The following is a 27,305-nucleotide window of genomic DNA, read 5'->3' as shown; positions in this document are numbered from 1 at the left end:
GCCGCGCCAGATTTGAAGCCTCAAGCCCTGGAGGCGTCGGGTGGGGAGGTCATGAATGAGCAGAGGCCAATTCCTGTGCAGCTGTTCCACTGGGCAGCTCTAAGCTTTTACATGTTTGGAAATAGGGGCCCTTACTGGGGACAGGAAAGACTTAAGGAAGTGATTTCCCTCGGGGATCTTCTTCAGGGATCTACTTCGTGGTGATAAGGGACGCCCTGGGGTTTGAGCTTGCTTGACTTCCCGGTTCCTAAATAACCTAGACCTGATCCTTTCAGCTGTGTGGCTTTCCCTCTCGACAGCACAGTGATGTTTCATGTCCCAAAGCCTCGGCCACCCCCACCCCCACCCCCACTTTGTGACAGCCTGGAGATAGAAGATGACCCTCTAAGTGGACAGTGTGTGTAGACAACGTGAACTGGGGGCTTTTCTAGTTTGAACTGAGCTTCTTCCCTCCAGATCAGGGGACGCTTTGTGTGGTGCTGGTGGTGGGCCCCAAGGCTGCTCCTTCCTTGCTCCCTGTGCTCCCTGGGAACAAAGGTGGGGCCACCCCTGAATCCTCAGCCTACTGGCAGTTGCTTCCTGCACCCAGCGCCAGCCCGCCCTGGGGAGGGGCTGAGCCTCATGATAAGACGGCAAAGGCTGCCCTCTAAAGAAAGCTCCAGAGAGAAAGCAAAGGGGGAAGGAAACCCTGAGCTGCAGGTGTTTTACACTGAGGTCGGGAGCGGCTGACACTCCAACCCCGGCACCTGCAGCCCCCAAGCCCTTCCAGGCCAGGTAAGCTGGGGCGGAAGCTGAAAGCCCAACCACCCTTTCTTCACTGTCCTGCAGCCCCTCTGCCCAGCATGCCTCTCTCCATGCGGCACCCTGGACTTTTCACAGCCCGAGAGAAGCCCTGGCTGGTTTGGGATGTCTGGGTCTGAGCTCCTGGCCAGGATCGGAAGTATTTTCTGGTTTGGGCTCACCACCATTTCCAGGGTGGGCAGTTGTGCGTGTGGGCCTGGAGGTGAAATGGGAAGCAGAGGGAGGCGGTACCGAGCTCTGGCATCAAGCTGGGGGATGAGTGAGCCCCCCCTTACTCTTACTGGGCCTCGGTCTAACTGGAAGATGGGAGCGCATTGGACTGCGCTGTTCAACTAAACCACTGATGATGGTGAGGGTGAGGGTGAGGGTGAGGGTGAGGGAGTCGGAGGTGTGCCCGGAACAGTTGAGCACCCGCGTCTCGCTGCTGCCGTGACACACTGGCCTCCGGGCTCCTCTCTGCTCTCCTGCCCATCCAGATCACCACAGGGCCACGTCTGTCTGAACGCAGGCCTGCCCAGGCCCGGCACCCTGCCTACTTGACCACCTCCCCACCCGCGAGGGAGCCACCACAGACATGGCGGGGATGAAGACGGCCACCGGGGACTACATCGACTCGTCCTGGGAGCTGCGGGTCTTTGTGGGAGAGGATGACCCGGAGGCTGAGTCGGTCACCCTCCGGGTCACAGGGGAGTCGCACATCGGTGGGGTGCTCCTGAAGATTGTGGAGGAGATCAGTGAGTGCCCCGCGGCCCCCCGTTGCTGACCTCAGCACCTTGGAGTGGCCCTAAGTGGGTCCCTAGGTGCTTCCGGGCCCCCCAACTCTGCGGCTCTTGATAACCCCACCACAGTGACTCAGGCACCAGCTTAATCATTTGGTTCCAAAAAAGACATTTCCCCAACTTCCCCTCCCTCCCGCAGTTCTCCTTCCCTTCCTCTCACTCCAGCTGGTTCTGCTAAGTCCCCACAGAGCACAGAGAGGACTGCCAAGGTCCGAGGGGCAGAAGGGGCCTTGCCTGGGCCAGGGCACGGGCTGCACTCAAGGTCTCACGAGACTGGGGTGGGGGGTGGGGGGGCCTGGGGCCTGCTCCCATACCCTGGGCCAGGGCGGAAGCCCTCAGCAGGCTGGTGACAGGCCCAGTGGGGTGGGAAGGCCCTGCCCCCACAGGAAGTTACAGCACAGCGGCCTGTGGTATCAAGCGTGGAGAGGACCAGGGCTAGGCCCACGGGGGCTTCTCAGCCCCTTTCCCTGCTGGGGGTGGGGGCTGCCCCTTCCTGGGAGGGCAGCTGGCACACCCCGACAGGCAGAGCCAGAAGGCAGGCCCCGATCATTTCAGCCAAGAGTCCCAGGTCCCAGGTCCCAGGCCCCCTGTGGGGAAGGTAGGCCGGCTTCCTCAGACCCAGCCAACCCAGCACATGCGGCCTGGGAGGCAGGTCCGTTGGCTTCTGGACAGTTGGAGCCCTGGGGACGGCCTAGCCACAAGGCTCGAGGTCGTGAGGGAGCTTCCAACAGGCAAGGCCCGAGGAGGCTGTGAAAGCAGAAGTGGAAAACAGAGGGTCCCTCAGGAGACCGGGCGTCAGACCAAGCTGCAGCCAGGCCTGGGCTGAGTCAGGGCAGAGGGGGTGAAGATACAGGGCCCCGAGGGGCTCTTGTGTTGTCTCCTGGCCTCTTCTCCTGGCCTGTCCCTGACCTTCTTTGGGTCAGATTCCCATCCTTCTCCACGTCCTCCTCTTTCCAGGGCTCCTGCCTTGTTCCCCAGACACACTACACCTCAGGACCAGGCCCCAGGCCAGAAACTCACATACCAGGGCCTAAAGGACATGCCCACCAGGTCCAGGCATTCCAGAAACATGTTTACCAGCCCCATGCCTGCCTCTGGGACAGAAATGCCATGACTTCTACTTCCAGAGTGAATCTCGCTCTGCCTGACGCGGGATGGAGGCTTTTCTCCCTCCTTGCTGGCTCCAGCATGGGGGACTGGGTGACAGGACTTCCCTGCCAGGCCCAAGCATCATCTTTTCACTTTTAGCCACCACTTTTCATCGATGCCGATCTCAGCTCCAAAATCCATCCTCCTATCCATCCTCACTGCCCACCGTGGGAGAGCCTCTCTCCCTGCCTTCAGCCCACCCCTACCTGGGGGCTGTCTAGACGTAAGCCACTGTTGAAGACCCTTCAGTGGCTGCTCTCCACCTGCAGGGTACCATAAACTCCTGATGGCAGCTACCCCGAGCTCTTGTTGGCAGACTCCAGGCGTTCAAGAGGAGATGGGGAGAGGGCACCACAAAGCCAGAACAGAGTGAGGGGCAAAAGCTCACAGGACCCTGAGAGGCTGGATAGATGGAACCAGAGAACTTCTTGCCCCTGGCAGCTCTGGTGACGCTGGGAGGGACCAGGGGAAGGGGGTAGCAGGAGTGTGGGTGGAGCTGGGACCAGACCATTGGTGAGGAAGGGCCCTGCACACCCTAGAGAGCTGTGTCCCTGCCTCGTCTTTGTGCTCACCGCACAGCAGCCCACCTGGGGGTCCCCAGAGGGACACGTGTCATCTATCACTAGCTGCAGGAAGAGTGAGGTATTCGTGTTCCTAACTGGGTCGTCGCTCACATGCATCATTCACGTGCCCGCGTAGCACCGGGCACGGCCCCCCGTGGCTGACGGACACCCTGCCTCCCCTGTGGCCCACAGAGCGCAAGCAGGACTGGTCAGACCATGCCATTTGGTGGGAACAGAAAAGACAATGGCTTCTGCAGACCCACTGGACGCTGGACAAGTACGGCATCCTGGCCGATGCTCGCCTCTTCTTCGGGCCCCAGCACCGGCCCGTCATCCTGCGGCTGCCCAATCGCCGGGCCCTGCGCCTGCGAGCCAGCTTCTCCCAGCCCCTCTTCCAGGCTGTGGCTGCCATCTGCCGCCTCCTCAGTGAGTCCCCTGCTCTCCCTCTGGGCAAGGGTCCTGCAAGAGGGCAGCTGACCCTGCCTTATGGGCCCAGCCATTGTCGCCATGTCCTTGCCGCCTGGTCCCTGTCCAGCCTGCAGGGCTGTGATCTGTTCCACAGGACCCAGGAGTGGGGCGAGAGGTTCGGGGGCAGGACCCCGGCCCCCTCGCTGAGGTCCCAGCTCCCCTCAGGTATCCGGCACCCTGAGGAGCTGTCCCTACTCCGGGCTCCTGAGAAGAAGGAGAAGAAGAAGAAGGAGAAGGAGCCAGAAGAGGAGTTGTATGACTTGACCAAGGTCGTCCTGGCTGGAGGTGAGCATAGGCTGGGCAGGCCGGGGGTGGGGGTGCTGGGAGGGGGTGCTGGGTGCTACATGGCCCTGGAGGCCGGGGCTGGGGGCCGGGCCGTTTCACCCTGTCCTGCACTTCAGGCGTGGCACCTGCATTGTTCCGGGGAATGCCAGCCCACTTCTCAGACAGCGCCCAGACCGAGGCCTGCTATCACATGCTGAGCCGGCCACAGCCACCGCCGGACCCCCTCTTGCTCCAGCGCCTGCCTCGGCCCAGCTCCCTGTTGGACAAGACTCAGCTCCACAGCAGGTGTACTGCGTGCCGAGGACACCCCGGGGCCAGGTCCCCTTGCGTCTGGGCTCCCACTTCCAGGGCCCGTGCCCTCCCTGTATCCTTGCCCCCAATCCACACTGCCTGTCTCCAGGCCTTTCTTACATGTGTGCCTGCCCTCGGGCCCCCTGCCCAGCCCCGCCCCACCCCTGTCATGCCCCAGCACTGTACCTGCATAGGCCCTGACCTCTTCCCCGTGCTGTGGACCAGGTGGCTGGACTCCTCACGGTGCCTCATGCAGCAGGGGATCAAGGCCGGGGACATGCTCTGGTTGCGCTTTAAGTACTACAGCTTCTTCGACCTGGATCCCAAGGTGGGCTGGGTCAGGGAACAGTGGGGCTCTGGGTCAGTGAGACATGGAAACTAAGGGTCAGGGCTCTGGGCCCTGGGAACCTTAGAGACTTGCAGGGCGTCTGTCCATCTATCCATCGTCCATCCACACTCCTGTTTGTTAACTCTGCCAGCGTGGTGCTGAGCCAGGTCTGACGGCAGGCCCATTTCTCCAGGGGCATTCAGGTACAGGAAGACCACAGGGCAGTGGAGACAGTGGCGAGTGCCCCCAAGAAACCTGCCCAGGTGGGAGATGCCAGCACCTAGATTCAGACCTGCAAGGGGTGTCACTGGGATCTGCAGGTTTAGGGTGGGCGAGCGGCAAGGCTGTGCAGGCAGGGGCCGCAGGCATCTCCCTCCCTGCCTCCTGTCCCTGCTGGCAATCAGGTGATCAGCGGCTCCATGCAGCCCCCTCAGAAACCTTCCGTAGCTCGTAGGCGCGCCCTCACCCCCGACCCCTTTTCTCTGCCCCCCTTTACTGTGAAACTTCTAACTGTTGTTCTTTACTGAATCCTTGCCCTCCACAATCCCACTTCCTGCTCCCTGTGGGTGCTCCTGGACTCCCCCTCTATGTCCTCAGCCATATCTGTCCTGGTGTCCTCAGTCCCCTTCCACACACAGGAAGCACACCTGCTGAGGTGACCATGCCCTGCATGCTCTGTGTCCCTGCTCACTTCACCCCTGCTTCTTACCAGACCACTGGTGACCCCTGCGGTCTGGGGCGGGGGTGTGGATGGGGGTCTCCAGATGCCCTGTCCGGATTCCCTAACTCTCCCTCCTGCCTCCACAGCCTCCAGGGGTGGCAAATCCACAGCTCCCTCCACAGCCATCCTTATCTCCCTGCCCCTTATAACTCCCAAGTGTGTAATCTCTGGTGTAGACATTCTACCTCAAGGTCTGTCCTCGAGTGTCCAGGTGGCCCAGCTCCGCTCACAGACCCAACGGGCACCTCAGACTCCTGCCTGAACCGGAAGTCTTGGTTCCCCGACTGCCCAGCACATCCTCCCTCCCACCTTTCATGGATTCGTTGCCAAAGCCTGCACGCAAACACCACTCTGGATCCCTCCATTTCGTTCCCACCCCATCCATCTTTGTGTCCTGTTCATCCTCCCTTGAATTAAAATCCCAAACCGCCCATCCTCTATCTCTTCATCTCTCTGTCTGTCCAGCGGTCAGCCTGTGTCCTGTTGGTAGTGCATTCCTGGCGCACCTCTCTCCTCTCTTGGCCTCCCCCACCTCCATACCACACCTGGATGAACAGACACTAGGTCAGGGCCCACCTGTGGTTGCTGAACCCCGAGTTCCTGCACGATCTGTTGCCTGCCAGCCTGTCTGCCCTGTTCCCTCCTTCCACATCCGGCCTTTTCCTCTCCTGGGGACTTCTTTGTTGCCTTCTCCAGCTCTTCCTTCCCTACATTGGATTGAGTGGTTTACATGACTCCATTTTATTTCCTTTATGTTAGTTTATTACTATAAACTTTTTTTTTAAAGATTTTGTATTTATTTATTCACGAGAGACACGACAGAGAGGCAGAGACACAGGCAGAGGGAGAAGCAGGCTCCCGGCAGGGAGCCCAATCACGCCCTGGGCCAAAGGCAGGCGCTAAACTGCTAAGCCACCGAGGCATCCCCCAAATCAGTTTTAAAATATTTTCATCACCCCAAAAAGAAAGCCATACCCATCAGCAGTCACTCCCCATTTGCCCCTCAACTGCTTAGCCCCAGACACCTTGTAATCTTTTTCCTGTCTCTATAGACTTGCCCATCCTGGACATTTCCTAGAAATGGAATCATACAATATGCGGCTTTTTGTTGTTTCTTGCCCTTGGCATCATGTTTTCATATTTTAGCATGTCCAGTGTTTCATTCCTTTTTACCGCAAAAGAGGATTTCATTGTATGGATACGCCACATTCTATTGATCTATTCAGCAATTAATAGACATTCGGTTCCCACCTACCCCCAATGTTGGCTATTACGAATAATGCTGCTATGAACGTTCATGTACAAGTTTTTGAATGGTTGTATCTTTTCATTTCTCTTGGGTGTAGACCTAGGAATAGGATTGTTGGATTGTTATCACTATTACTTTTACTTTAACCAATCGTTTTTTTTGTGTGTGTGTGGAACTTTCTGTTTTGAGATAATTGGAGATTCCCAGACAGTTGTAAAAAGTAATACACAGAGGGCATCTGGCTGACTCATTTGGTAGAGCGTGTGACTCTCCATTTCAGGGTTGTGAGTTCAAGCCCCACGGTCATGGAGCCTACTTAAAAGTAAATAATAATAATACACAGAGATCCTAGATACCTGGGTACCTTTTATTTTTTTAAATAATTTTTAAAAGATTTTATTTATTTATTCATGAGAGACACACAGAGAAGAGAGAGAGGCAGAGACACAGGCAGAGGGAGAAGCAGGCTCCATGCAGGGGGCCCGATGCGGAACTCGATCCTGGGACCCCAGGATCACGCCCTGGGTTGAAGGTGGCGCTAAACTGCTGAGCCACCCGGCCTGCCCCCTGGGTACCTTTGATCCCAGTGTCTGCCAATCCTTAACCAGGATGTTTCAATATAGTCAAGATTCAGCTCATCAGCCAACGGCCCTGTAAAGACGCTTAAAAAGTACGAACAAAGTCTTGTATACCTGCTCCCACGCTCACCATTTCCTGTGCTCTTTATTCCCATGTATAGATCCAGATTTCCAGCTGGTCTCATTTTCTGTCTGCTTAAAGGACTTCCTTTAACATTTCTTGTGGTGCTAATCTACTGGTAATGATTCTTTCAGCTTTTGTATGTCGAGTAAGTCATTATCTTGCCTTTAATTTTGAAAGATTTTTTAACTCAGTGTAGAATTCTTGGTTGATGGTTTTGTTTCTTACGATACTTTATTTCTTTTTAAGATTTTATTTATTTATTTGAGAGAGAGAGAGAGAGAGCAAGAGAGAGAACGCACAAGTGGGGGAAGAACACAAAGGGAGAGGGAGAAGCAGGCTCCCCACTGAGCAGGGGGCCAGGCTCAACGTGGGACTTGTTCTCTGGACCCTGGGATCATAACCCGAGCCTAAGGCAGGTGCTTAACTGACTGAGCCACCCAGGTGCCCTTATTTCTGATTTAAACAATGTGATTATTATATGCCTTAGTTCCCTTCAGGTTTTTCATACTTGGGGTTCAGTGAGCTTCTTGAATCTGTGAATTGATAGTTTGCATTAAGTTTGGAGTCATTTTTTTCAGGTGTGTTTTTTTTCCTCCCTCCCTTGATCAGATTCCAATTATACTAACTATTAGACTGCTTAGAATCATCCCACAGCCCATTGATGCTCAGTTTGGGCTTTTTAGGTGATTTTTTCATTCTTATTTTTCTGTGTTGCATTTTGAGTAGGTCTCTTGCTCTATCTTCAAGTTTACTAATCTTTCTTCTGCCATGTTGAATCTGCCATGGATTTTATGCCTACATAAAATTCCATGACTCTCCTCACCATGCTCCTGTATCTCTACTTCCTTGAACACATGTGATGTATTTATAATAACTCTTAATGTTTTTATCTGCTAATTCTATCACCTGTGTCATTTCTGGATCTGTATCTATAGATTCTCTCCTCGTTATGAGTTGTATTTTTCTGCTTGTTTTCATGCCTGGTCATTTTTTCCCCTTTATTTTGGGAGTTTTGTTTTACTTTGTTGGGTGTTTTGTTTTGTTCTTTTCCTTTTGTATTTTTGTGTCATTTTTTATTTGATGCCAGACACTACAAATCTTACATTCCTGGGTGCTAGATTTTTATAGTCCTTTAAGTATTTTTTTTAAAGATTTTTATTTATTCATGATAGTCACACAGAGAGAGAGAGAGAGGCAGAGACACAGGCAGAGAGAGAAGCAGGCTCCATGCAGGGAGCCCGATGTGGGATTCGATCCCGGGTCTCCAGGATCGCGCCCTGGGCCACAAAGGTGGGTGCTAAACTGCTGCGCCACCCAGGGATCCCTCTTTAAGTATTTTTAACCTTGTTTAGGGGGTTCCTGGGTGGTTGAGTGTCTGTCTTTGGCTCAGGTCGTGATCCCAGGATCCTGGGATCAAGTCCTGCATTGGGCTCCCCATGGGGAGCATGCTTTCCCTCTGCCTGTGTCTCTCAAGAATAAACAAATAAAATCTTAAAAACAAAAAAAAAACCTTGTTTAGAGATGAAGTTAAACTACTTGGAGACAGTTTGATCCTTTCAAGGCTTGCCTTGAATGTTAATTAGGCAGGACAAAAGCATCCTCTAATCTAGGACTAATTTACCCCATTACTGAGGCAGTTGCCTTCAGAGAACTCTATCTAACGCGCCATGCTATTAGAGGTTTCTCTAATCTGGCTTTTGGGAGTGTGAACAACTTCCACCCTTAGAAGAGCTCTGGTTAAATGTTCCAGCTGCTCCTTTCAAGTGTTTTTTTACTTTTTCTGTCAGCCTTGGATAGTTTCTTTATATACATACACTGATCAGTGCTTAAAGACTCAAGAGGAGCCCTCTGCTGATCTCCAGAGCTTTCTCTTTGTGTCACTCTCTCCTCTCCAGGACTCTGTCCTGTGAATGCCAGCTGCCTTGAACTCATGAAATGCTCAACTACATTTCTTCAACCTGGGGAATATGCTGGGCTCTGTTTGGGGTCCCCCTCCCTGTGCACCTGTCTCTGGGCAATAAGCTGGGGCAATCAGGATTCACCATGTTTGTTTCCCTTCTGTCAGGGATCACTATTCTATGTAATTTCTTGTCCAATATCTAAAAACCATATCCGTGTTGCTCTCTGCGGTTTTGTGTGTGTGTGTGTGTGTGTGTGTTTTAAAGATTTTTTTTTTAAGATTTTATTTATTTATTCATGAGAGACACAGAGAGGGAGAGAGGCAGAGACACAAGCAGAGGAAGAAGCAGGCTCCATGCAGGGAGCCCAATGCGGGATTTGATCCTGGGTCTCCAGGATCAGGCCCTGGGCCAAAGACAGCACTAAACTGCTGAGCCACCCGGGCTGCCCAAAGATTTGCTTTTTAAGTAATCTCTGCACCCAACGTGGGGCTTGAACTTATAACTCTGAGATCAAGAGTTGCATGCTCTACCAACTGAGCCAACCAGGTTGCCCCTGTTCTCTTTGTTCTCAAAATAAAAACTTAAAAACAGAATTTCTTTTTTATTTAATATTCTTCTTTTTTGTAAAGATGAGGTTTATTTATCTATTTATTTTAGAGATTTTATTTATTTATGAGAGACACACAGAGAGAGGCAGAGACATAGGCAGAGGGAGAAACAGGCTCCTCACAGGGAGGGTGTTGTGGGACTTGATCCCCAGACCTGGGATCATACTGTGAGCCAAAAGCAGATGCTCAATCAATGAACTGCCCAGGCACCCCTATTTAATATTCTTTTTTAAAAGTTTTTTAAAATTTATTTGTTTGTTTGTTTATTTACTTATTTATGTATGTATGTATGTATGTATGTAATCTCTGCACCCAACATGGAGCTCAAACTCATGACCAACCCCAAGATCAAGAGTCACATGCTCTTCTGACTGGACCAGCCAGGAAACCTGCCCCTCCCCCCCAATTTTCTTATAGATCACAGTTGTTGTATTTTATTTACTTTCTTTTCTTTTTTTTTTTTTTTTTAAGATTTTACTTATTTATTTGTGAGAGACACAGAGAGAGAGAGAGAGAGGAAGAGACACAGGCAGAGGGAGAAGCAGGCTCCATGCAGGGAGCCGGATGTGGGACTTGATCCCACGACTCCAGGAGCATACCTTGAGGCAAAAGCAGGTGCTAAACCGCTGAGCCACCCAGGCAACCCAATTTACTTACTTTTCTATTAACTGTGCATAATAGTCTTTTTGGAGGTCTCTCTTCTGATGGTAAATGACTTGACATCCTGTATGTCTGAAAAGGTCACTATTCTACCCTCCCTCTCACGATAGTTTGACTAGGTATAGAATTCTAGGTTGAAAATATTTTCCTGCCAAATCCAAAGCGACCTTTTCATTGTCTTCTAGATCCCAGTGGTTCTATTGAGGAGTCTAATGCCTTTTTGTTGTTAATCCTCCCATGTGAGACCTTTTTTTTTTTTTTTTTTTTTTTTTCTTGGAGAGGAGGTAGATACTAAAAGCTTTTAGAATCTTCTCCGTATCTCATAATGCTTTAAATTCTCTCAATAATATGTTCTAGTATGGATCTTTCCTCACTGATGGCCTGCACACTTGCTGAGCCCTTTTAGATCAGAAACTTGAGTCTTTCAATTCTGGAGAAATGCCCTAAACAATCTCTTTAATCATTTCCTTCCTACCACTTTTCTGTTCCTTATGGAACTCAGTAGATATTACACCCCCTGGATTGCTTCTTCAAAGAAAAAACAGACATTTATCTTGTCTTTCTCATTTCTTTATTTATTTTTATTTATTTTTTTAAAGATTTTATTTATTTATTCATGAAAGACAGAGAGAGAGAAAGAGAGAGGCGCAGAGACACAGGCAGAGGGAGAAGCAGGTTCCATGCAGGGAGCCCAATGTGGGACTCGATCCCAGGATCACAGGATCACACCCTGGGCTGAAGGCGGCGCTAAACTGCTGATCCACCCGGGCTGCCCTCATTTCTTTTTTAAAAAGATCTTTCATTTTTAAGTGATCTATGCACCCAACATGGGGCTTTAACTCACAATCCCAAGATCAAGAGTCACATGTTCCATCAACTGAGCCAGCCAGGTGCCCCTTGTCTTTCTCATTTCTAAGCTTGTTGTCTTCTTATTTTACTTTCTGGAGACTTATCTTTTTTTTTTTTTAATTTTTATTTATTTATGATAGTCACAGAGAGAGAGAGAGAGAGGCAGAGACACAGGCAGAGGGAGAAGCAGGCTCCATGCACCGGGAGCCTGACGTGGGATTCGATCCCGGGTCTCCAGGATCGCGCCCTGGGCCAAAGGCAGGCGCTAAACCACTGCGCCACCCAGGGATCCCTGGAGACTTATCTTTCAAATGATCTATTGAATTTTTAATTTCTGCAGCTGTATTTTTAAGTTTTAAGAGCTCTTATTTTCTGAGTGTTCCTTTGTAAAGTTGTGGTTTAAACATACATTTTGGAAAATGTATAAATGTATCCAACACATCAAGCAGCAGAACTTTACCAGCCTCCAGAAGACCCCTTCATACCCCTTCTAGGCAGTATCTCCCTTGGTGGGGGGGACACTAATGTCAATTCTGACACCTTGCTTGTGTTTGAAATCTACATAAATGAAATCACATAGTCTGTACTCTTTTGCCTGGCCTTTTTTCACTCAGCATTATGCTTGTATGATTCGTCCACACTGCGTATAGCTGTAGCTTATTCTTTTTCATTGGTGTGTGACATTCCATTATCTCAGTATACCACAATTAATTTTCCATTCTACTGTTGATGGGTATTACACAGTTTCCAGATTGGGACTATTATGAATAGAGATGCTATGAACATTCCAGTAATGTCTTTTGGTGAACATATGTTCACCAAACACACATTTTTGTATGGTATGTGCCCAGAGGTGGACTTGCTGGATTACAACACTGATTTAATTGTAGCAGATAGCTGTTAAGCAGCTTTCCAAATTGGTTGTACCAAGTTACACCTCCACCAGTAGTGTACAAAAATTTTGCTTGTTCCACAACTTCACCAGCACTTCGTATTTTCTATCACTTCCATGGTAGCCACTCTGGTAGGTGTGTAATGGTATCTAATATGGTTTTTTGTTTATTTGGGTTTTTTTTTTTTTTAAACAGCTTTACTTAGATATAACTTAAATGCCATAAAAATCACTCATCATAAGTATTCATTTTGATTATGTTCAGGAAATTTATACAGTTGTGCAGCCATCACTGCAGTAAAGTTTTAAAACATTTCATCATCTTAGAAGGTTCTCTAGTACCCATTTGCAGTCATTCCTCCTCCCACGCCAAAACCCAGACAGACACTGGTGTGCTTTTTATGTGGCTTTACTTCACATTTCCCTGATGACTAATCAGGTTGAGCCCTTTTTCATATGGCTACTAGCCATTTGGATGTCCTCTTTTGTGAGGTTTCTGCTCAACTTTTTATGCCAATTTTAACAATTGAGTTGCTTGTCTTTCATTTTGCGTTACAGGAGTTCTTTATATATTCTGTACATGAGAAGTACTTTGTCAGATAAATATATTGTGATTATAGTTTCCTACCCTATGTTTTGCCTTTTTGTTCTCTTATTGGTTTATTTTGATAAAAAAAGTTTCTAATTTTAATATAATTTGACTTCTATCTTTAAATATTTTTCTTTTATGATTAATATCTTTTGTGTCCTGTTTAAAAAATCCTTTTTATTCCAAGATCACAAAGATGTAGTCCTATTTTTCTCTAAAAGTTTTTTTGTTTCAACTTTCATATTTAGATCTGCAATCCAGTTAGAGTTGATATTTGTGTGTGGTGTGAGGTAGGGGAACAAAACCTGTATTTTTTTTTTCAAAGATTTTACTTATTTATTCATGATAGACACAGAGAAGGAGAGAGGCAGAGACACAGGCATAGGGAGAAGCAGGCTCCATGCAGGGAGCTCAACGTGGGACTCGATCCCGGGTCTCTAGGATCACGCCCTGGGCGCTTAAACCACTGAGCCACCCAGGCTGCCCTGTATTTTTTTGTTTTGTTTTGTTTTAATACAGGTATTCAGTGGACCCAGTGGATATCATTTACTCAAAATAGCATCCTTTCCCCAGTGACTATGAGGTCATCTTTGTTCTAAGTCAGGTGAACATAAATGTATGGGTCTTTCTCTTTCAGGTTCCATTGATCAATTTGTCTCTCTTCATCGATGCCATGCAGTCTTAATGACTATATCTTCTTTTTTTTTTTTTTTTCAAAACACAGCATCCTGTTCTCGTTTTACAAGTATTGCATTTTGTCTCTCAAAGGATTTTGACTGGTTGAACTTTTCTTCCGCTCCCTACTGTCTTTATTTCCTCCCAGCTCTCTTTTCTGTTTGTCTTGCTTGATCTCTGTAGTTGCTGCCAACAGCTTTCCTTGCACAAGGGTAATCCCTGCCTGCCCCTTCATATTGAGAGGCAAGGCTCTAGGAAGTCACTGAAAATCCTCAGTGGATGAATGGGGTTTAGCACTTTGGGGGCTTCCTGGGGTGGGGTAAGTATGTTGTTCTTTGCTGGGGGGTGGGGTGGTTTTCTCTTTGGCTCATCAGTTTCTCAGCAGCAAACCCTCTGATCTCCAGACTAGGAATAGAAGGCTCACTATCATCGATGTCTTGGGTGACAAGTGGGGAAGGTCCAGGGGTGACCCACCTTTCAGAATGTCAGCCTTTGCTTGGTTCACCTGTATTTAGCACAGTACCTGCCCTCACCCAGCTGTGCCTAGAGTACCAAATGCAGGGGTCCTCTGGCTCACCATCTCCAGAGAGTAAATCTCTGGCTTCTGCCAGCCTGGCTGTCACTTGGCTGCAGGGAGTAGGGGACACCTGCTCTTTTTTTTTTTTTTTTTTTCACCTGCTCTTTTTATACACCTTCTACAGTCCTCATTTCAGCCCACCCTCACTTCTCAGCCAGAGGATCCCAGTCCAAAACCTGTCAGAGAGAGCCACATGCCTGGATGCCTTTGTCTAGATATCTGTTCTTTTTGCCTATTTCCAGAACTCATTAGTGCCTTTACCACAGAACAAGAGAGGGGAAAGAACAAGAGATCCTATCTCTCTCACCGTAACTCATTTCCCATTCATGTTTCTGTGTTCCATCTTCTGAAATATTGTCAGCATCCCTTACCTGCAGTGGTTCCCACTCTTCTTTGTCCTTTTGGGTTTACCCTTTTAGGTCTTTGTTATCAATTTTGGTAGATTTCAGAGGGAGCAAGGGCTTGGTCTTCTGTGGGTAACTGGGGTCCCCCTTTGAGCTTTGCACTCCCTGTTCCTTCTCTCTGGAATGTTCTTCATCACTCTTCCCTTTAGTGGCCCATTGCCATCCTTCATGTCTGGGGGGCAGTCTGTCACCTCCTCAAGGCAGACTTCCCTGAATGCTTCCTCATGTAGAGCAGCCCCCTGCACCCCAGTTCCATTTCTTCTCATCACCATCATCCGTGGGGTGTCCTTGCCTGAGGGCATGGATGAATGGCCCCATGGAAGGTATTTCCTTTATTACTTTTTTTTTTAAAGATTTTATTTTATTTATTCATGAGACACACACAGAGGCAGAGACACAGGCAGAGGGAGAAGCAGGCGCCATGCAGGGAGCCCGATGCGGGACTCAATCCCAGGATCACAGGATCAAGCCCTGAGCCAAACGCAGACACTCAACTGTTGAGCCACCCAGGCATCCCTGTACAGAAAGTTCTACAGGGGAAAAAGTACTACTTGTCTGGGCAGACTGGAAGGCTGGAGTTGAGGTCTGCTGTCCATGTGGAGCCAGTAGACGAACTTGCCACTGCACAGAAGGCAGGGCTGGAGGCTGAAGCTCCCGGGTCCCTTTGGCCCCTGACCAAGCCTGGCCTCCCCTGCCCCTGCTGCAGACAGACCCAGTGCGGCTGACCCAGCTATATGAGCAGGCTCGGTGGGACTTACTGCTGGAGGAGACCGACTGCACCGAGGAGGAGATGATGGTGTTCGCAGCCCTGCAGGTGCCCGGGGCGGGGCTGGGGGCCCCAGGGGGTGGGGTGCAGGTCAAGCCCAGGGTGGTCTCCCAGCCAAGGGGCATCTCCGGGAAGCCCCACTTAGGGCATTGTGGGCTATGGGGCAGCCCACTCAGCCCCCCTGGCCATGTGCCCCTCCCAGTACCACATCAACAAGCTGTCCCAGAGTGGAGAGGTGGGTGAAACTGCTGGCACGGACCTGGGGCTGGACGACCTGGATGCCGCCCTGAACAACCTGGAGGTGAAGCTGGAAGGCTCGGCCTCCACAGATGTGCTGGTGAGGAGGGACTCTAGTCAGGCTTGGGGTCGGGGTCAAGTGCGAACACCTGGTCCCCCTCTAACTCCCCTTCTTGGCAGAACAACCTCACCACCATCCCAGAACTTAAGGACCATCTCCGGATCTTCCGGTGAGTTAGGGCCAGAGTTGGCAGCCCTGCCCGAGGGGCCCAGTGTGGACAGAGAACCCAGGAGAGAGGGAGGCAACTTAACACAGACCTCCTGCCTCGCCTTCAGGCCCCGGAAGCTGACCCTAAAGGGGTATCGCCAACACTGGGTGGTGTTCAAGGAGACCACCCTGTCCTACTACAAGAGCCAGGATGAGGCCCCAGGGGACCCCATTCAGCAGCTCAACCTCAAGGGTGAGTGAAGGTGGCCTGGCAAGGACACGGACAAGGACAGGTGCTGGCTGGGGGCCCATGTGAAAGCTCTCACCTCAGTTTCCCCCTGGGGGGCAGAAGAAGACGCCCTCTGTCCTGAGCTATTGCACTGGGCTGGCCTTCGCCCAGGGATCTCTCAGGCAGGGCCCCCCCACCCTGGCCTACCCACCCCTTCGTCTCCCTCTAGGCTGTGAGGTGGTCCCTGATGTCAACGTCTCAGGCCAGAAGTTCTGCATTAAACTCCTGGTACCCTCCCCTGAGGGCATGAGCGAAATCTACCTGCGGTGCCAGGATGTAAGTCAGGGCCAGGCTGAGGCTGGATGGGGATGGGAACAGGGGCAGGCGGCTGAACCCGAGCCTGTTCCTCATCCCCCAGGAGAAGCAGTATGCCCGCTGGATGGCCGGCTGCCGACTGGCGTCTAAGGGTCGCACCATGGCGGACAGCAGCTATGCCAGCGAGGTGCAGGCCATTCTGGCCTTCCTCAGCCTGCAGCGGACAGGTGGCGGGGGCTCAGGCAACCACCCCCAGGGCCCTGATGCCTCTGCCGAGGGTCTCAACCCCTATGGCCTTGTTGCACCCCGCTTCCAGCGAAAGTTCAAGGCCAAGCAGGTGCCAAAGGAAGTGGGTGGTGGGAATGACCACAGTGTTTACTCGGCCACCTTTGGCCCCTGGATCTCCACAGAGCCTTCCTTTAGGAAGCCATGTGCTCGCTCATTCCTTCTCCTCCCCACGTCCTTAAGACCGAGCACGCTGGTCCCTACCCTCTGGGAGGGGTCATGGTCCACCTCGGGCCTGGCTCAGCTCCTATCTGCTGAGTGGTGAGAGGGTGCACTGTGGTGGCCCCACATGGGGCCCCACCCCTGCTCCAGGCTCAGCATCCTGTCTCCCCAGTGGGGACAGGCAGGAGGTCTCAGGGATTTTGATGGCTCCTCACCAGTGTGGTCCCGCAGCTCACCCCACGGATCCTGGAAGCCCACCAGAACGTGGCTCAGCTTTCGCTGTCTGAGGCCCAGCTGCGCTTCATCCAGGCCTGGCAGTCCTTGCCTGACTTTGGCATCTCCTACGTTGTGGTCAGGTACGGGCCTAGCCTGCTCCACTCTCCTTGTGGCCTGCTGAGGCACCCTGAAGCCTCCCTTCCTGTTCTTTGTGGGCGCTCTGTGGGTACTCAGCCATCCTCTGCCGCTGGCAGCACACACCAGAGTGAGAGAGCAGGCCGAGACGGCAGGAGCCCTGGCCCTCCTTGCAGCTCCAGAGACCAGTCCCTCTGGAGGCTGCGGTTCCCTGCTGTGACAGGGAGCGCCCTCTGCCCATTTCCCAAGCCTGCAAACATAGAGCCAGGCAACAGATGATGAAGATACCAAAGAAAGTTGTTCTTGAAAGGCACGGACAGTTTGCCTGATGCTGTCAAAGGCTATTATAATGATTTTATCAGCTAACACTCATTTTCTAGACGAGGAACCTGAGGCCCAAGGAACCTAGCTGACATGTGCCCAGCTTGCTCCCGGGCACCGTGCCAGGCTATCTGGGTGGGCTCCGGGGCCATGCAGGGCAGGAGTCTTGCTCACACTCTCTCCCCGCCCCACCGGGGCTAGGTTCAAGGGCAGCAAGAAGGATGAGATCCTGGGCATCGCCAACAACAGGCTGATCCGCATTGACCTGGCTGTAGGCGACGTGGTCAAGACCTGGCGCTTCAGCAATATGCGCCAGTGGAATGTCAACTGGGACATCCGACAGGTGGGCTGGGACTCAGGGTGGGATCAGGTTCCCGGGGGCGGGACAGGCGCAGCCAGGGGTGCAGGGGGGCGCGGGGGCTGCTCCCTTATCTCACCTCCTCCAGCCCCTCTGACTGCCCGCTCTGCAGGTGGCCATCGAGTTTGATGAACATATCAACGTGGCTTTCAGCTGTGTGTCCGCCAGCTGCCGCATCGTGCATGAATATATCGGGGGCTACATTTTCCTGTCAACCCGAGAGCGGGCCCGTGGGGAAGAGCTGGACGAGGACCTCTTCCTGCAGCTCACAGGAGGCCATGAGGCCTTCTGAGGCCTGTCTGATCGCCCCCACTTTGCTCACTGCCTGCTATGGCCACTCCTAAGCCCACACTCTCTCCAGACATGTACTGAGCTGGCACATTCACCTGCTGTCACTGGCTTTATGCAGACCAGGGACCTAATTGGGCCAGACTCTGCCATCCCCTAGGCTAGGGAGAGTGGATTATGAGCTCGAACAAGGTCCGCCCTTCCCTTGTCTAAGTGGCCAAGACTAATACCCTGAGCACAGGAGGAAGACCAGCTGTAACTACAGGATGAGGATAATTCATGGTTTCAAACTGGAGCTTCTTTTTTTGTTACCTTTTAAACTTTTTTTTAATAAATATTTTATTGTTGGATTATCCTTCTTCCTCTGGAGCTATGCTTGGGGGCCACTCTGACACTCTGTCTCTTCATTACCAGCCAAGGAGAGGGACTTTCCTGAGATAGAGACAAGAGGTTAGGAATGGGAGACCCATCAGCCTGGGGCTGGGAGCTGGGAAGGAGATGGCAGAGGGCACAGGCTCAGGCACCCCGAATAGGAGTAAGGTGGTGGTTCTCACGAGAAGGGCGGAGCTGCAGGGCCTCCTTGAAATACTTGGGAAGCAGGAAGCCATCAGCATTCCCTGGAGTCAGGATCACTCCATTGGCCGAGCGGAAGAAGGGGATTCCATCTGCAGACAAAGCCAGAGATGTAACTCCTATCCTCTCTGAAGCCCTAGGGCAGTCCTGCTGTGTCCAGACTCACCTGCCAGGGCCAGGGGCCCATCAATCAGCACAGCCACTTCACAATTTGGTCGCATGCCTGCAGAGACAATTGGAGCTGGGACCTGGGGCATGTGGAGTTGCAGTCATCAAACCTGGGCAGGCTCAGTGGAAGGTCCTGGGCTCAGGGGGGGATGGGGTGACTACAGCATGCAGAGCATGGAATGGCCTTAGATGAGAGAAGCTATGATACTTGGAGAGGGACCTGGTAGGACAACAGCTGGGGAGGGCCACTGACCACTGATGACACCAGGATCCCCAGGAAGTCCTGGGGCCAGGTGAATATGTGTCCTTCCCCGGCAGGACAGACCCTTGAGCAGGATGGATGGCCAGTGCTGCCAGAATGTGCCATGGACAAGCATGGGAGGCAAGGCCTGTGGGGTCTCCAGGGGCATCAGCTCCAACTCCGGTACCTGGGATGGGTTGGGGAACAGACAGCAGTGAGACCCTCTCCCTGGAGGGGTCCCACATGGTTCTCTCACTTGTCCCCTTAGCTCCCACCTGCAGGGAGTGACCCTGATTTGCCCGGATGAGAGGGCCAGTGCTGGGGTCCCCTGGCTGCAGGGCAAACCGCTGCTTCCGGTTGGTATCCACCACGCGCTGCACATCTTCAGCAGAGAAGCTGTGGAACTGGGGCAGCTGCAGGAGGGTGTCCAGGGGCACGAAGCCATCTGCAGGCAGGCAGGGTGCTCAGGAGCTGAACTTGTTCTGGCCTGGGCCAGAGTTAATAGGGCGAGCCACAGGTAACCAGAACAGAGTCTGGGCTTAGGGTTTATCTGTGAGAGTCTCCCCTTTCCGGGCCTCTCTTTCCTTAACTTACATGGGAGTAGGATCTGGCTTGGGGAGGGTCACAGGATAAGGGACTCTTCTATAGCATAGTACCCTGCCCAGAAAGGACTCAATAAACACCAGTTACCTTGACACCCCCCAACCCCCGTACCCACTCTTGGGTGTTTACTGGGCCACATGCACCATTAGTATTGCTGGGCCTGGACTAGACGGAAGGTCCTCTCCCAGTTTGCTCTAGACAGGATATCGGGCTCTGGGCCTCGGTGTTCCTTGCACGTGGAGGGGATGTGCCCTCTGTGCTGTCCCCATAGGGCCATGGGTCAGGCAGTCACAGATAGGCTCACACTGCTCCCTCATCTCCAACCACTCACCTCAGTCTTCAAGACTCTCACTTACCAGCCCTCATGGGAAGCCCCAGCTTCAGAGCCCCGTGACGCAGGGCATAGGACAAAGCCTTGGACAGCTGTACATCTCGGTCCTGTAAGAGCCCAGAGGTGACCCCTGGTCCCTGTAGTGATGCTGCCCTGCTGCCCACCCTGCACTCTGGGTGACCTGCTGCAGAGGGAGGCCACAGGGAAAGGAATCCCCACTTTCTGGGAAGAGAGTGTGTGACGCATCAGCCCCCATTCCCACCCACCAGCATATTCCAGAGAGTTAGGGCATAAAGTCCTCCTCCAATTACCACCAAGAAAGTGGGGATTAGGATGGGGTGGGCACACCTCTTCCCGGGGCCTGTGAGGCCTGTGAGCCCTTCGACTCCGGGGTCCTGTGGTTTCCGGCCTCCTTCCTCCAAGGGAGCTCATGGCTAAGACCTGAGGGGAACAGTGATGGGCGGGGACTGTCGAGGACCCTCTCCTGTCCCCACCCAGCCCAGCAAGTCACGAAGGACCAGTGAGCTGCGAAGGGGCTATTCAGCTCCTTAAACTCACTTCCCACCCATCCCCAACTCCCTAGTGCAGATGGGGAAGCTGAGGCCCAGGGAGCAAGATTGGCCCAAGGTCACACCGTGTCCCTCGCGAATCCCAGGGAAGCCTGCAGCCCCGCAAGGCGGCGGAGCGTCCCGGCTGACCGGGCGGGGGGAGCCCCGGGCCCCAAGGTCAGACGGCGCGGGCGGGCGGCAGCCGGGGACCGCGGAGGCGCAGGGAGCGGCCAATGGGAAGCCGAGGGCGGGGCCGGGCACTTCCGCCTCGGGGAAGGGGCGGGGCCTGCGCGGGGGCGGGGCCGAGAACCGGCTGCAGCTTGGAGCTTCCGGGTCCTGCGCGGGCTCCCGGCGCCTCAGGGTTGGTGGCAGGACCCTGGGTCTGGGGGAAGTGGACACGGAGGGGTGACCGGACTCAGCACCTCTGGGTGGAGGAGATGCGCGGGATTCCCAGGGCTGGCCGGCGGCGGGAATCTCGGGGCTCTCGCAGGGCCTTATAAGACACGCTCCTGCCCAGAGCGTGGTCACGGGGGTGCCCTAAGGAGGTCTGCGGCGGAGGCGCCCAACTGCCGGGCCCAAGGGTCGCCCTGGGGCGCTCGGGGTGACAGGCCCGGCTGTGTCCTCCCCCAGAGCTGCCCTGTCCAGACCATGGACCCCGAAGTGTCCGTGCTGCTGCAGTGCCCGCCGGGGGGGCTGCCAGAGGAGCAGGTGCGGGCTGAGCTGAGCCCAGACCATGACCGGCGCCCACTGCCAGGAGGGGACGAGGCCATCGCCGCCATCTGGGAGAGCCGCCTGCAGGCTCAGCCCTGGCTCTTTGACGCCCCCAAGTTCCGCCTGCATTCAGCCACCTTGGCTCCCACTGGCTCACAGGGGCCACGGCTGCTCCTGCGCCTGGGCCTCACTTCCTACCGGGACTTCCTGGGCACTAACTGGGCCAGCTCAGCTGCCTGGCTGCGACAGCAGGGGGCCACTGACTGGGGTGACAAACAAGCCTACCTGGCGGATCCGCTGGGGGTTGGTGCCACACTGGCCACTGCAGATAACTTCCTGGTCTTCCTGCGTCGGTCTCGGCAAGTGGCCGAGGCACCTGGGCTGGTGGATGTGCCTGGTGGGCACCCTGAGCCTCAGGTGAGATGCCAGGCTGGGTGCAAAGGCACAAAGGCTCAGCTCAGCTTTGCTTTCCTAATCCCTTAAAGGGAGGAGGGCGTTTGGGGTTGGCCTGGTGCTTCTCTGAAAGACTGCTCCGGGCAGCACCTCACCCTCCCCACTGACCTCTGATTCAGACCTGTGGGAAGCTAGGGAATGATGGGGGTGGGGTGGGGAGCAGAGGACTAGCTGGATCTCTGGTGGTCCATATTAAAATGGTGGGCCTGGGTCAGGGGATCACCGAGACTCTTACTCTGTGCCTAACCAGGCCCTCAGGGCCAGCAAATATGGGGGGAAGCAGGGTGGGAAGAGACGGAGAGCAGGGGCTGAGCCTGACCTCTCCTAGGCCGTGTGCCCTGGTGACAGCCCCCTGCACAAGGACCTCCCTGGGGAGCTGGTAGTGCATGAGCTCTTCTCCAGTGTCCTCCAAGAGATCTGCGATGAGGTGAGTGAGGGGTGGCCCAGACAATTGGGCAAGAAGGGAGGGGGTACAACATGCCAGAATTCCACAGGTGTGGCCTGGCAGGAGGGTCTGCAGGCATCTGGCATTGGGGGAAGGGCTTGGCTTTACAGCTAGGCATAAGGGGAATCCTAGCCCTCATATATCTGTGTGCCCCCAAGCTCTTCCTTTTTAAAATGGGAGTAATAAATGTCTTGTCTACTACCCCTCTATCCTTCCCCTGTTTGTTGAAAAGAGCTGTAAATGAGAGTCTTAGTTACTTTGGCCTTCCCTTGGGTGACCCTGAGCAAATTGTTTGGTCTCTGCTTTCTCATCTGTAATATGAACATGCCCAAGATCTGACATTTTGTGACTCTGGACGCTTGAACTACAAACTATAAAATGCTGTACAAGGGTAATGTTCTCCACTGAGAGGGGCAGGGATGTGGGCCACGGGCACTGACAGGTGGACCCCCTGCACCAACCAGGTGAACGTGCCACTGCCCACCCTGAGCCAGCCGCTGCTGTTGGGCATTGCCTGCAATGAGACCAGTGCCGGCCGTGCCAGTGCCGAGTTCTATGTCCAGTGAGTGAGCTCTGGGCTACAGGGTCCTGGGTCCTGGGGTAGGCGGGTGCTTCAGGGGAATGGCTGAGACAGCTGGGATTCCATGAGGACATTCCAAGGGCCAGGCACTCTCCCAAGCCACTCTCCTGTCCTTTTCCAGGTGCAGCCTGACTTCTGAGCAGGTAAAGAAGTTCTACACCAGTGGGGGAGCTGAGGCCCACGAGTCGACGGGAATCATCTTTGTGGAGATACAGGTGTTTAGTGCCAGAGTGTATCTTGCTTGGACAAGGAGCTGATGATGCACAGGCCTGGTGATGCATGTCTACCTCCCTGGGGCTGGGTCAGATAGGGCTGCTAAATCTCTTAGAGCTTTCCTCCAGAGCCACAAGGCCTCCTTGAGGATGCCCTCAGCCCAAGAAGCCAGGAGCCTCTTCACCTAGGGACGGTGAAGTGCAGAGGGATCTGAGGCTCAGGAACACTGGGCACAGCTCCCGCAAGAGACCTGAGGGCTGGATGTCAGGGATCTTACTTTCTCCCGCAGAGAGTGCAGAGGTTGCAGGAGACCAAACTGTGGGCTGAGCTCTGCCCCTCGGCCAAAGGCGCTATCTTCCTCTACAACCAAGTCCAGGGAAGTCCCGCCTGAGTCATCCTAGGGCCCCCAACCCTAGCACAACCTGGAAGACAATAAAGGACTTTATTCTTGGATTCCGTTGGCATCTGCTGGTTCCGTGAGACAGAGATGGACCGGTGGGTGAGACTGGATAAGTGTCTTGGGAAACAACCCCCACCACCCAGCCTCAGTTTTCCCCTCTGCAAACTGGGGTGAGGACCGCGCCCCCTTGCCCCGCTGTGGTGAGGGCCCGAGCTTCCCATGAGGTGGAAGCTGCTTTATGAAAGATGTCTCGCTGGAAAGCCCAGTAACATCCCTGCCGGAGACCGCGCCGGACGCTGGGTGGGCGGGGCAACATCCCTCCAGTTTCGCGAGCGGGAGCCTGAGGCTCCGCGGGCCTCCACGTCGTTGGGTGGGCCCGAGGCGCCAAAGGCCAATGGGCGTGCGGGGGTGTGGCCTTTGACGCACTTCCGGGCCTTCCGATTCGGTGGGTGTAGCTTGGGCGTCTAAGCCAATGAGAGCGCGGGGGCGGGGCTCGCATAGGCGTAGGGGGCGGGGCCTGGCAGGCCCCTCCTTCCCCCGCCGCCAAACTCCCAGGGTGGAGAGGGGGTCCCGACGTCTGGGACTGGTTGTCTGGGACACCAAGACCAGTGGGGGAAGCGATCCGGACCCCCGGGCTAGCGGCAGGGGCAAGTCCAGGTCACTGGGGTCTGGGCCTGAGTGAAGGAGGCCTCACCGCCCCTGGGTCCTCTAAAGCTGGTTCCGTTTGCCGACGCTAGTAAAAGGAGCCAGGCCCTTCCCTTTCCCCCCGGAGTGCTCGAAGTGTGGTCCCATCCTGGTCCCAATGCACTTTGTGGCCTCCTTTCATCAGCCGCCTGCCAGTCGCCATGCTGTCCCTGTGCCTGTGCCGGTTCTGGCCCCGCAGCCCTTCCACCCGGCTCTTCTCGGCGGCCACCAGGCAGCGGTGAGTCGGAGGCCGGGGAACCCCCGGGGAAACCCCCCCCCCTCCCCGGCAGTCAGTGGGTTTTCGTTGAGGAAGGCCTGCCCAGCTCCAGGCCTGGACCTAGGTACTAAGATAGTTGTGATCTCTCTACTCTGTGTCAGGTGCCTTACAGGCTTATTTCAGGTAACCCTCACTTTGACTATAGAGGACACAAGATCAAAGATGAAGAGACGACCCTCAAGGTCATACAGCCAGTTAAGAGGCAAAAGTGGAATTTGAGCCCAAGCCAAACTCAGTGCTCTTTTCACGACTGTCGTGGTCGTGGTCGTCGAACATCAGCATCACTGCAGAACTCACTGGAGGTGTAGGGGCGGAGGTGGCTTACAAAAATGCAAATTCCTAGGCCTTGTTCTGGAGATTCTGATCTGCAGGAATGAAGTGGGTTTTGGGAATCTGTGTGTGTGTGTGTTAAGATTTTATTTATCTATTCATGAGAGACACACAGAGAGGCAGAGACCTAGGCAGAAGGAGATGCAGGCTCCATGCAGGAGCCCGATGTGGGACTTGTTCCCAGATCCCAGGATCACATCTGAGCCAAAGGCAGACACTCAACTGCTAAGCCACCCAGGCGTCCCAGGAATGTTTTTAAACAAGCTTCCTGGGTGTTTCTGTTTAAAGGGGTCTGAGGGCTACACATGGAAATGTTCTGATCTGCCCATACTTGAAATACTCAAAAGGGGAGGGATGATTTGGAGATGGATCTCCCTTGGCACCAGCCTCAGCTTCCTCACCTCCTGGTTTCTTTTTCTCTCTCTCTCTCTTTTTTTATCTTCCTCCCAGTTTCTGAGTTGAGGACTGTGGCCCAGAGGTGCTGGGAGGGGGAGGGGAGGAAGAGCCTCTGTGTTTCCACAGCCCTTGCAGTTTCTGGCCTATTTCCACAGGTCTGGCCCCAGGAACTACTATGAACTGTTAGGGGTGCATCCTGGTGCCAGCACTGAAGAAGTTAAACGAGCTTTCTTCTCCAAGTCCAAAGAGGTACCAGTGGTCCTAGGCGGGGAGGAGGGAGGATAAGGCTGAGCAGATAGGGTACACTTCAGATTGCCAGGAGTGGAGCCGAGGGGCTCACTCTGGATGGTGCCACATTCCCTTAGCATGTATAGAGAATGGCAGGTGCCCCAAGAGCAGTGGTCTGGCCAGCTGGGAGGAAAGGCTGGGGACGGGAGCCAGGGGTTCTATGTGATGGGCTGGGCTTGGTTCTGATCTGCCTGCTCTTGAGAAAGCCAGGGCATATAGTGAGAGCCAGGCAGCAGGTGGGAAGGCCTTGAACAAGGGGAAGGGGAGGAGTCTGTGCTCCCTGACTCTGGCCTTCTAGAGGGGTGGGCAGCCCTAAGAGTGAGAGTTCCTCTCCAGGCAGGGCCTCCAGAGATGATTTGAACCTTTGTGGGTGGACATTATTGGGATGGGTTCTGTGATGGGGCATGGAAAAAGAGCTGAAGAGAGTCCTGCCCCACCCCAGCTGCACCCTGATCGGGACCCTGGGAACCCAGCCCTGCACAGCCGCTTTGTGGAGCTGAGTGAAGCATACCAAGTGCTCAGCCATGAGCACAGCCGCCGCAGCTATGATCACCAGCTCAGCTCCACAACTCCTCCAAAGTCTCCAGGAACCACAGTCCATCCCAGGGCTGCTCATCAAGCGCACAGGTGCAGTAGTCCTGCCCCTGGCTTGCCCCATTCCCCAAGTCTCCTGGGGCACCTCATTCCCATACTTCCTTTCTTCTCCCTCTCAGCAGCTCCTGGGCACCCCCCAATGCACAATACTGGGCCCAGTTTCATGGTGTGAGGCCTCAGGGACCAGAGTCAAGGCAGCAGCAGCACAGACACAACCAGCGGGTGCTGGGATACTGCCTCCTGATCATGTTGGCAGGCATGGGCCTGCACTATGTTGCCTTCAGGTACATCCCTGCCTTCCGCCTGGGGTGATGGGCAGAGGGTGGAGGGTGGGTGGAGCCCAGTGTGGTCAGCCATACATCCACACCACCCCTGCAGCTTGCGCTTTTGTGTCTCTCAAGCTAAGAATTGCATGAAGTAGCTCCTGAACCTCTCCTTACTTGGCAAAGACATCTCTACACTAACTAAGGGCTAATGTCATTTTCAGGGTTTTTTTTTTTTTTTTTTTTTTTGTCATTTGAATGTAAATCTTTGGTGCTGCTGATAGGATGTGCTGGAGCCACCAAGATCCTGCACAAGGAAATATGTTGTAACTGGGCCTCACCGGCAACTACCCTCAGTTGTTTGGCAATCGGCTGTCTCCCCGCCATCCTTTTATGCATGCCATGAATACCAGGGTTCTACCACAAAGATATCTAAAGGCTGGTGCCCACTGCTAGCAGCCTGCCTAGCTCCGTGATGCATTAGATGTATACCCTTTCTAGTCTCCTGCGAGGAACATTCTGATGTTCAGAGCTGCTATCACCACCTTCAACAAGACAGAGACCTGGGTCACCCATGGACCCTGGATAAGCCCCTGCCCTTCCATGCCCCTCTGCCCACCTAGCACAGGCAGTTAGGCAGAGGTCCTCACAGATGTAAAGCTGTGAGACCCTAGAGTTGCCAGGATGGTGGGGGTTGGATTTGGGGGACAGCAGGGATTGGGGTTAATTGTAACCCCCTTGCAGGAAGCTGGAGCAGATGCACCGGAGCTTCATGGATGAAAAGGATCGGATAATCACAGCCATCTACAATGACACACGGGCCCGGGCCAGGTCTGTCCCTGCTCTCCCTTCACTGTCCTGGCACCACCCTCTGGGATCCTCTGCCCTGACCACCCGGGTGCTCTCTCCTGCAGGGCCAACAGAGCCAAGCTCCAGGAGCAACTGCAGAGGCAGCGGCTGCAGCCACCACCTGGAGGCCCAGGGATCGTGTCTCCGGGCACAGGCACCCGCCCGTGAGCAGCTCGCTGGGATGGGGCCTTGCTACCCCATGGGACTTCCCACTCCCCAAAACGCGTGCAATAAAGTGATTCTCAGAGCTCGTGTCCGGCTCCTTGCTTCACGCCCTGCGGCCCCCGTCCCGGGCCTCACCGGGGAACGGCACCCCGCCCTCGCCGTCCCGGCGGCAGCGACCCGGG

The 27,305-nt window shown here is 53.9% G+C and overlaps 4 protein-coding genes across 5 annotated transcripts; 3 read left to right on the top strand and 1 right to left on the bottom strand.

Annotated features, from left to right (window-relative positions):
- The first annotated feature begins 567 nt into the window (after positions 1–567).
- Positions 568–18,366, top strand: FERMT3 (fermitin family member 3). The gene is made up of 15 exons (XM_038564140.1): positions 568–774; positions 1,278–1,535; positions 3,485–3,718; positions 3,926–4,045; positions 4,162–4,330; positions 4,562–4,664; positions 15,198–15,305; positions 15,460–15,594; positions 15,675–15,724; positions 15,831–15,955; positions 16,161–16,267; positions 16,350–16,583; positions 16,925–17,049; positions 17,567–17,708; positions 17,836–18,366. The coding sequence occupies exons 2-15, from the start codon at positions 1,376–1,378 to the stop codon at positions 18,013–18,015; spliced, it is 1,992 nt and encodes a 663-aa protein (XP_038420068.1). The 5' UTR covers positions 568–774; positions 1,278–1,375; the 3' UTR covers positions 18,016–18,366.
- On the bottom strand, positions 18,336–21,003 carry TRPT1 (tRNA phosphotransferase 1). Its single transcript, XM_038564144.1, is given in 9 exon segments — positions 18,336–18,395; positions 18,397–18,443; positions 18,566–18,676; positions 18,751–18,807; positions 19,006–19,180; positions 19,269–19,438; positions 19,953–20,034; positions 20,276–20,368; positions 20,626–21,003. Coding segments are annotated over 8 exon segments (771 nt in total). The 5' UTR covers positions 20,360–20,368; positions 20,626–21,003; the 3' UTR covers positions 18,336–18,350.
- NUDT22 (nudix hydrolase 22) lies at positions 20,758–23,330 on the top strand. Its single transcript, XM_038564141.1, has 6 exons — positions 20,758–20,836; positions 21,106–21,603; positions 21,968–22,066; positions 22,549–22,646; positions 22,786–22,879; positions 23,167–23,330. Exons 2-6 carry the CDS (start codon positions 21,124–21,126, stop codon positions 23,266–23,268), a joined length of 873 nt encoding a protein of 290 aa, XP_038420069.1. The 5' UTR covers positions 20,758–20,836; positions 21,106–21,123; the 3' UTR covers positions 23,269–23,330.
- On the top strand, positions 23,233–27,205 carry DNAJC4 (DnaJ heat shock protein family (Hsp40) member C4). 2 transcript variants are annotated; one of them, XM_038564142.1, is made up of 7 exons: positions 23,233–23,372; positions 24,107–24,199; positions 25,120–25,213; positions 25,695–25,879; positions 25,969–26,130; positions 26,854–26,940; positions 27,024–27,205. In XM_038564142.1, the coding sequence occupies exons 1-7, from the start codon at positions 23,365–23,367 to the stop codon at positions 27,124–27,126; spliced, it is 732 nt and encodes a 243-aa protein (XP_038420070.1). In that variant the 5' UTR covers positions 23,233–23,364; the 3' UTR covers positions 27,127–27,205. The 2 variants fall into 2 exon arrangements, with proteins under 2 accessions (XP_038420070.1, XP_038420071.1); XM_038564143.1 differs by lacking the exon at positions 23,233–23,372 and having other exon boundaries at positions 23,771–24,199; positions 25,966–26,130; positions 27,024–27,204.
- The last annotated feature ends 100 nt before the right edge of the window (positions 27,206–27,305 follow it).

This window comes from Canis lupus, chromosome 18, assembly GCF_011100685.1.
Source record: "Canis lupus familiaris isolate Mischka breed German Shepherd chromosome 18, alternate assembly UU_Cfam_GSD_1.0, whole genome shotgun sequence".
Taxonomy (NCBI): domain Eukaryota; kingdom Metazoa; phylum Chordata; class Mammalia; order Carnivora; family Canidae; genus Canis; species Canis lupus.
Note: the sequence above shows the minus strand (reverse complement) of the source record. Positions and strands in the feature narration are given on the sequence as shown.

Coding starts and splice junctions, on each gene's coding strand:
- DNAJC4 (XM_038564142.1), top strand. Junction 26,131..26,853: donor CTGCACTATGTTGCCTTCAG/GTACATCCCTGC, acceptor ACCCCCTTGCAG/GAAGCTGGAGCAGATGCACC. Junction 26,941..27,023: donor GACACACGGGCCCGGGCCAG/GTCTGTCCCTGC, acceptor TCTCTCCTGCAG/GGCCAACAGAGCCAAGCTCC.
- FERMT3 (XM_038564140.1), top strand. CDS start 1,376: ATGGCGGGGATGAAGACGGCCACCGGGGACTACATCGACTCGTCCTGG. Junction 1,536..3,484: donor GAAGATTGTGGAGGAGATCA/GTGAGTGCCCCG, acceptor TGTGGCCCACAG/AGCGCAAGCAGGACTGGTCA. Junction 15,956..16,160: donor TCAGCAGCTCAACCTCAAGG/GTGAGTGAAGGT, acceptor GTCTCCCTCTAG/GCTGTGAGGTGGTCCCTGAT.
- NUDT22 (XM_038564141.1), top strand. CDS start 21,124: ATGGACCCCGAAGTGTCCGTGCTGCTGCAGTGCCCGCCGGGGGGGCTG. Junction 21,604..21,967: donor GTGGGCACCCTGAGCCTCAG/GTGAGATGCCAG, acceptor GACCTCTCCTAG/GCCGTGTGCCCTGGTGACAG. Junction 22,880..23,166: donor TCATCTTTGTGGAGATACAG/GTGTTTAGTGCC, acceptor TTTCTCCCGCAG/AGAGTGCAGAGGTTGCAGGA.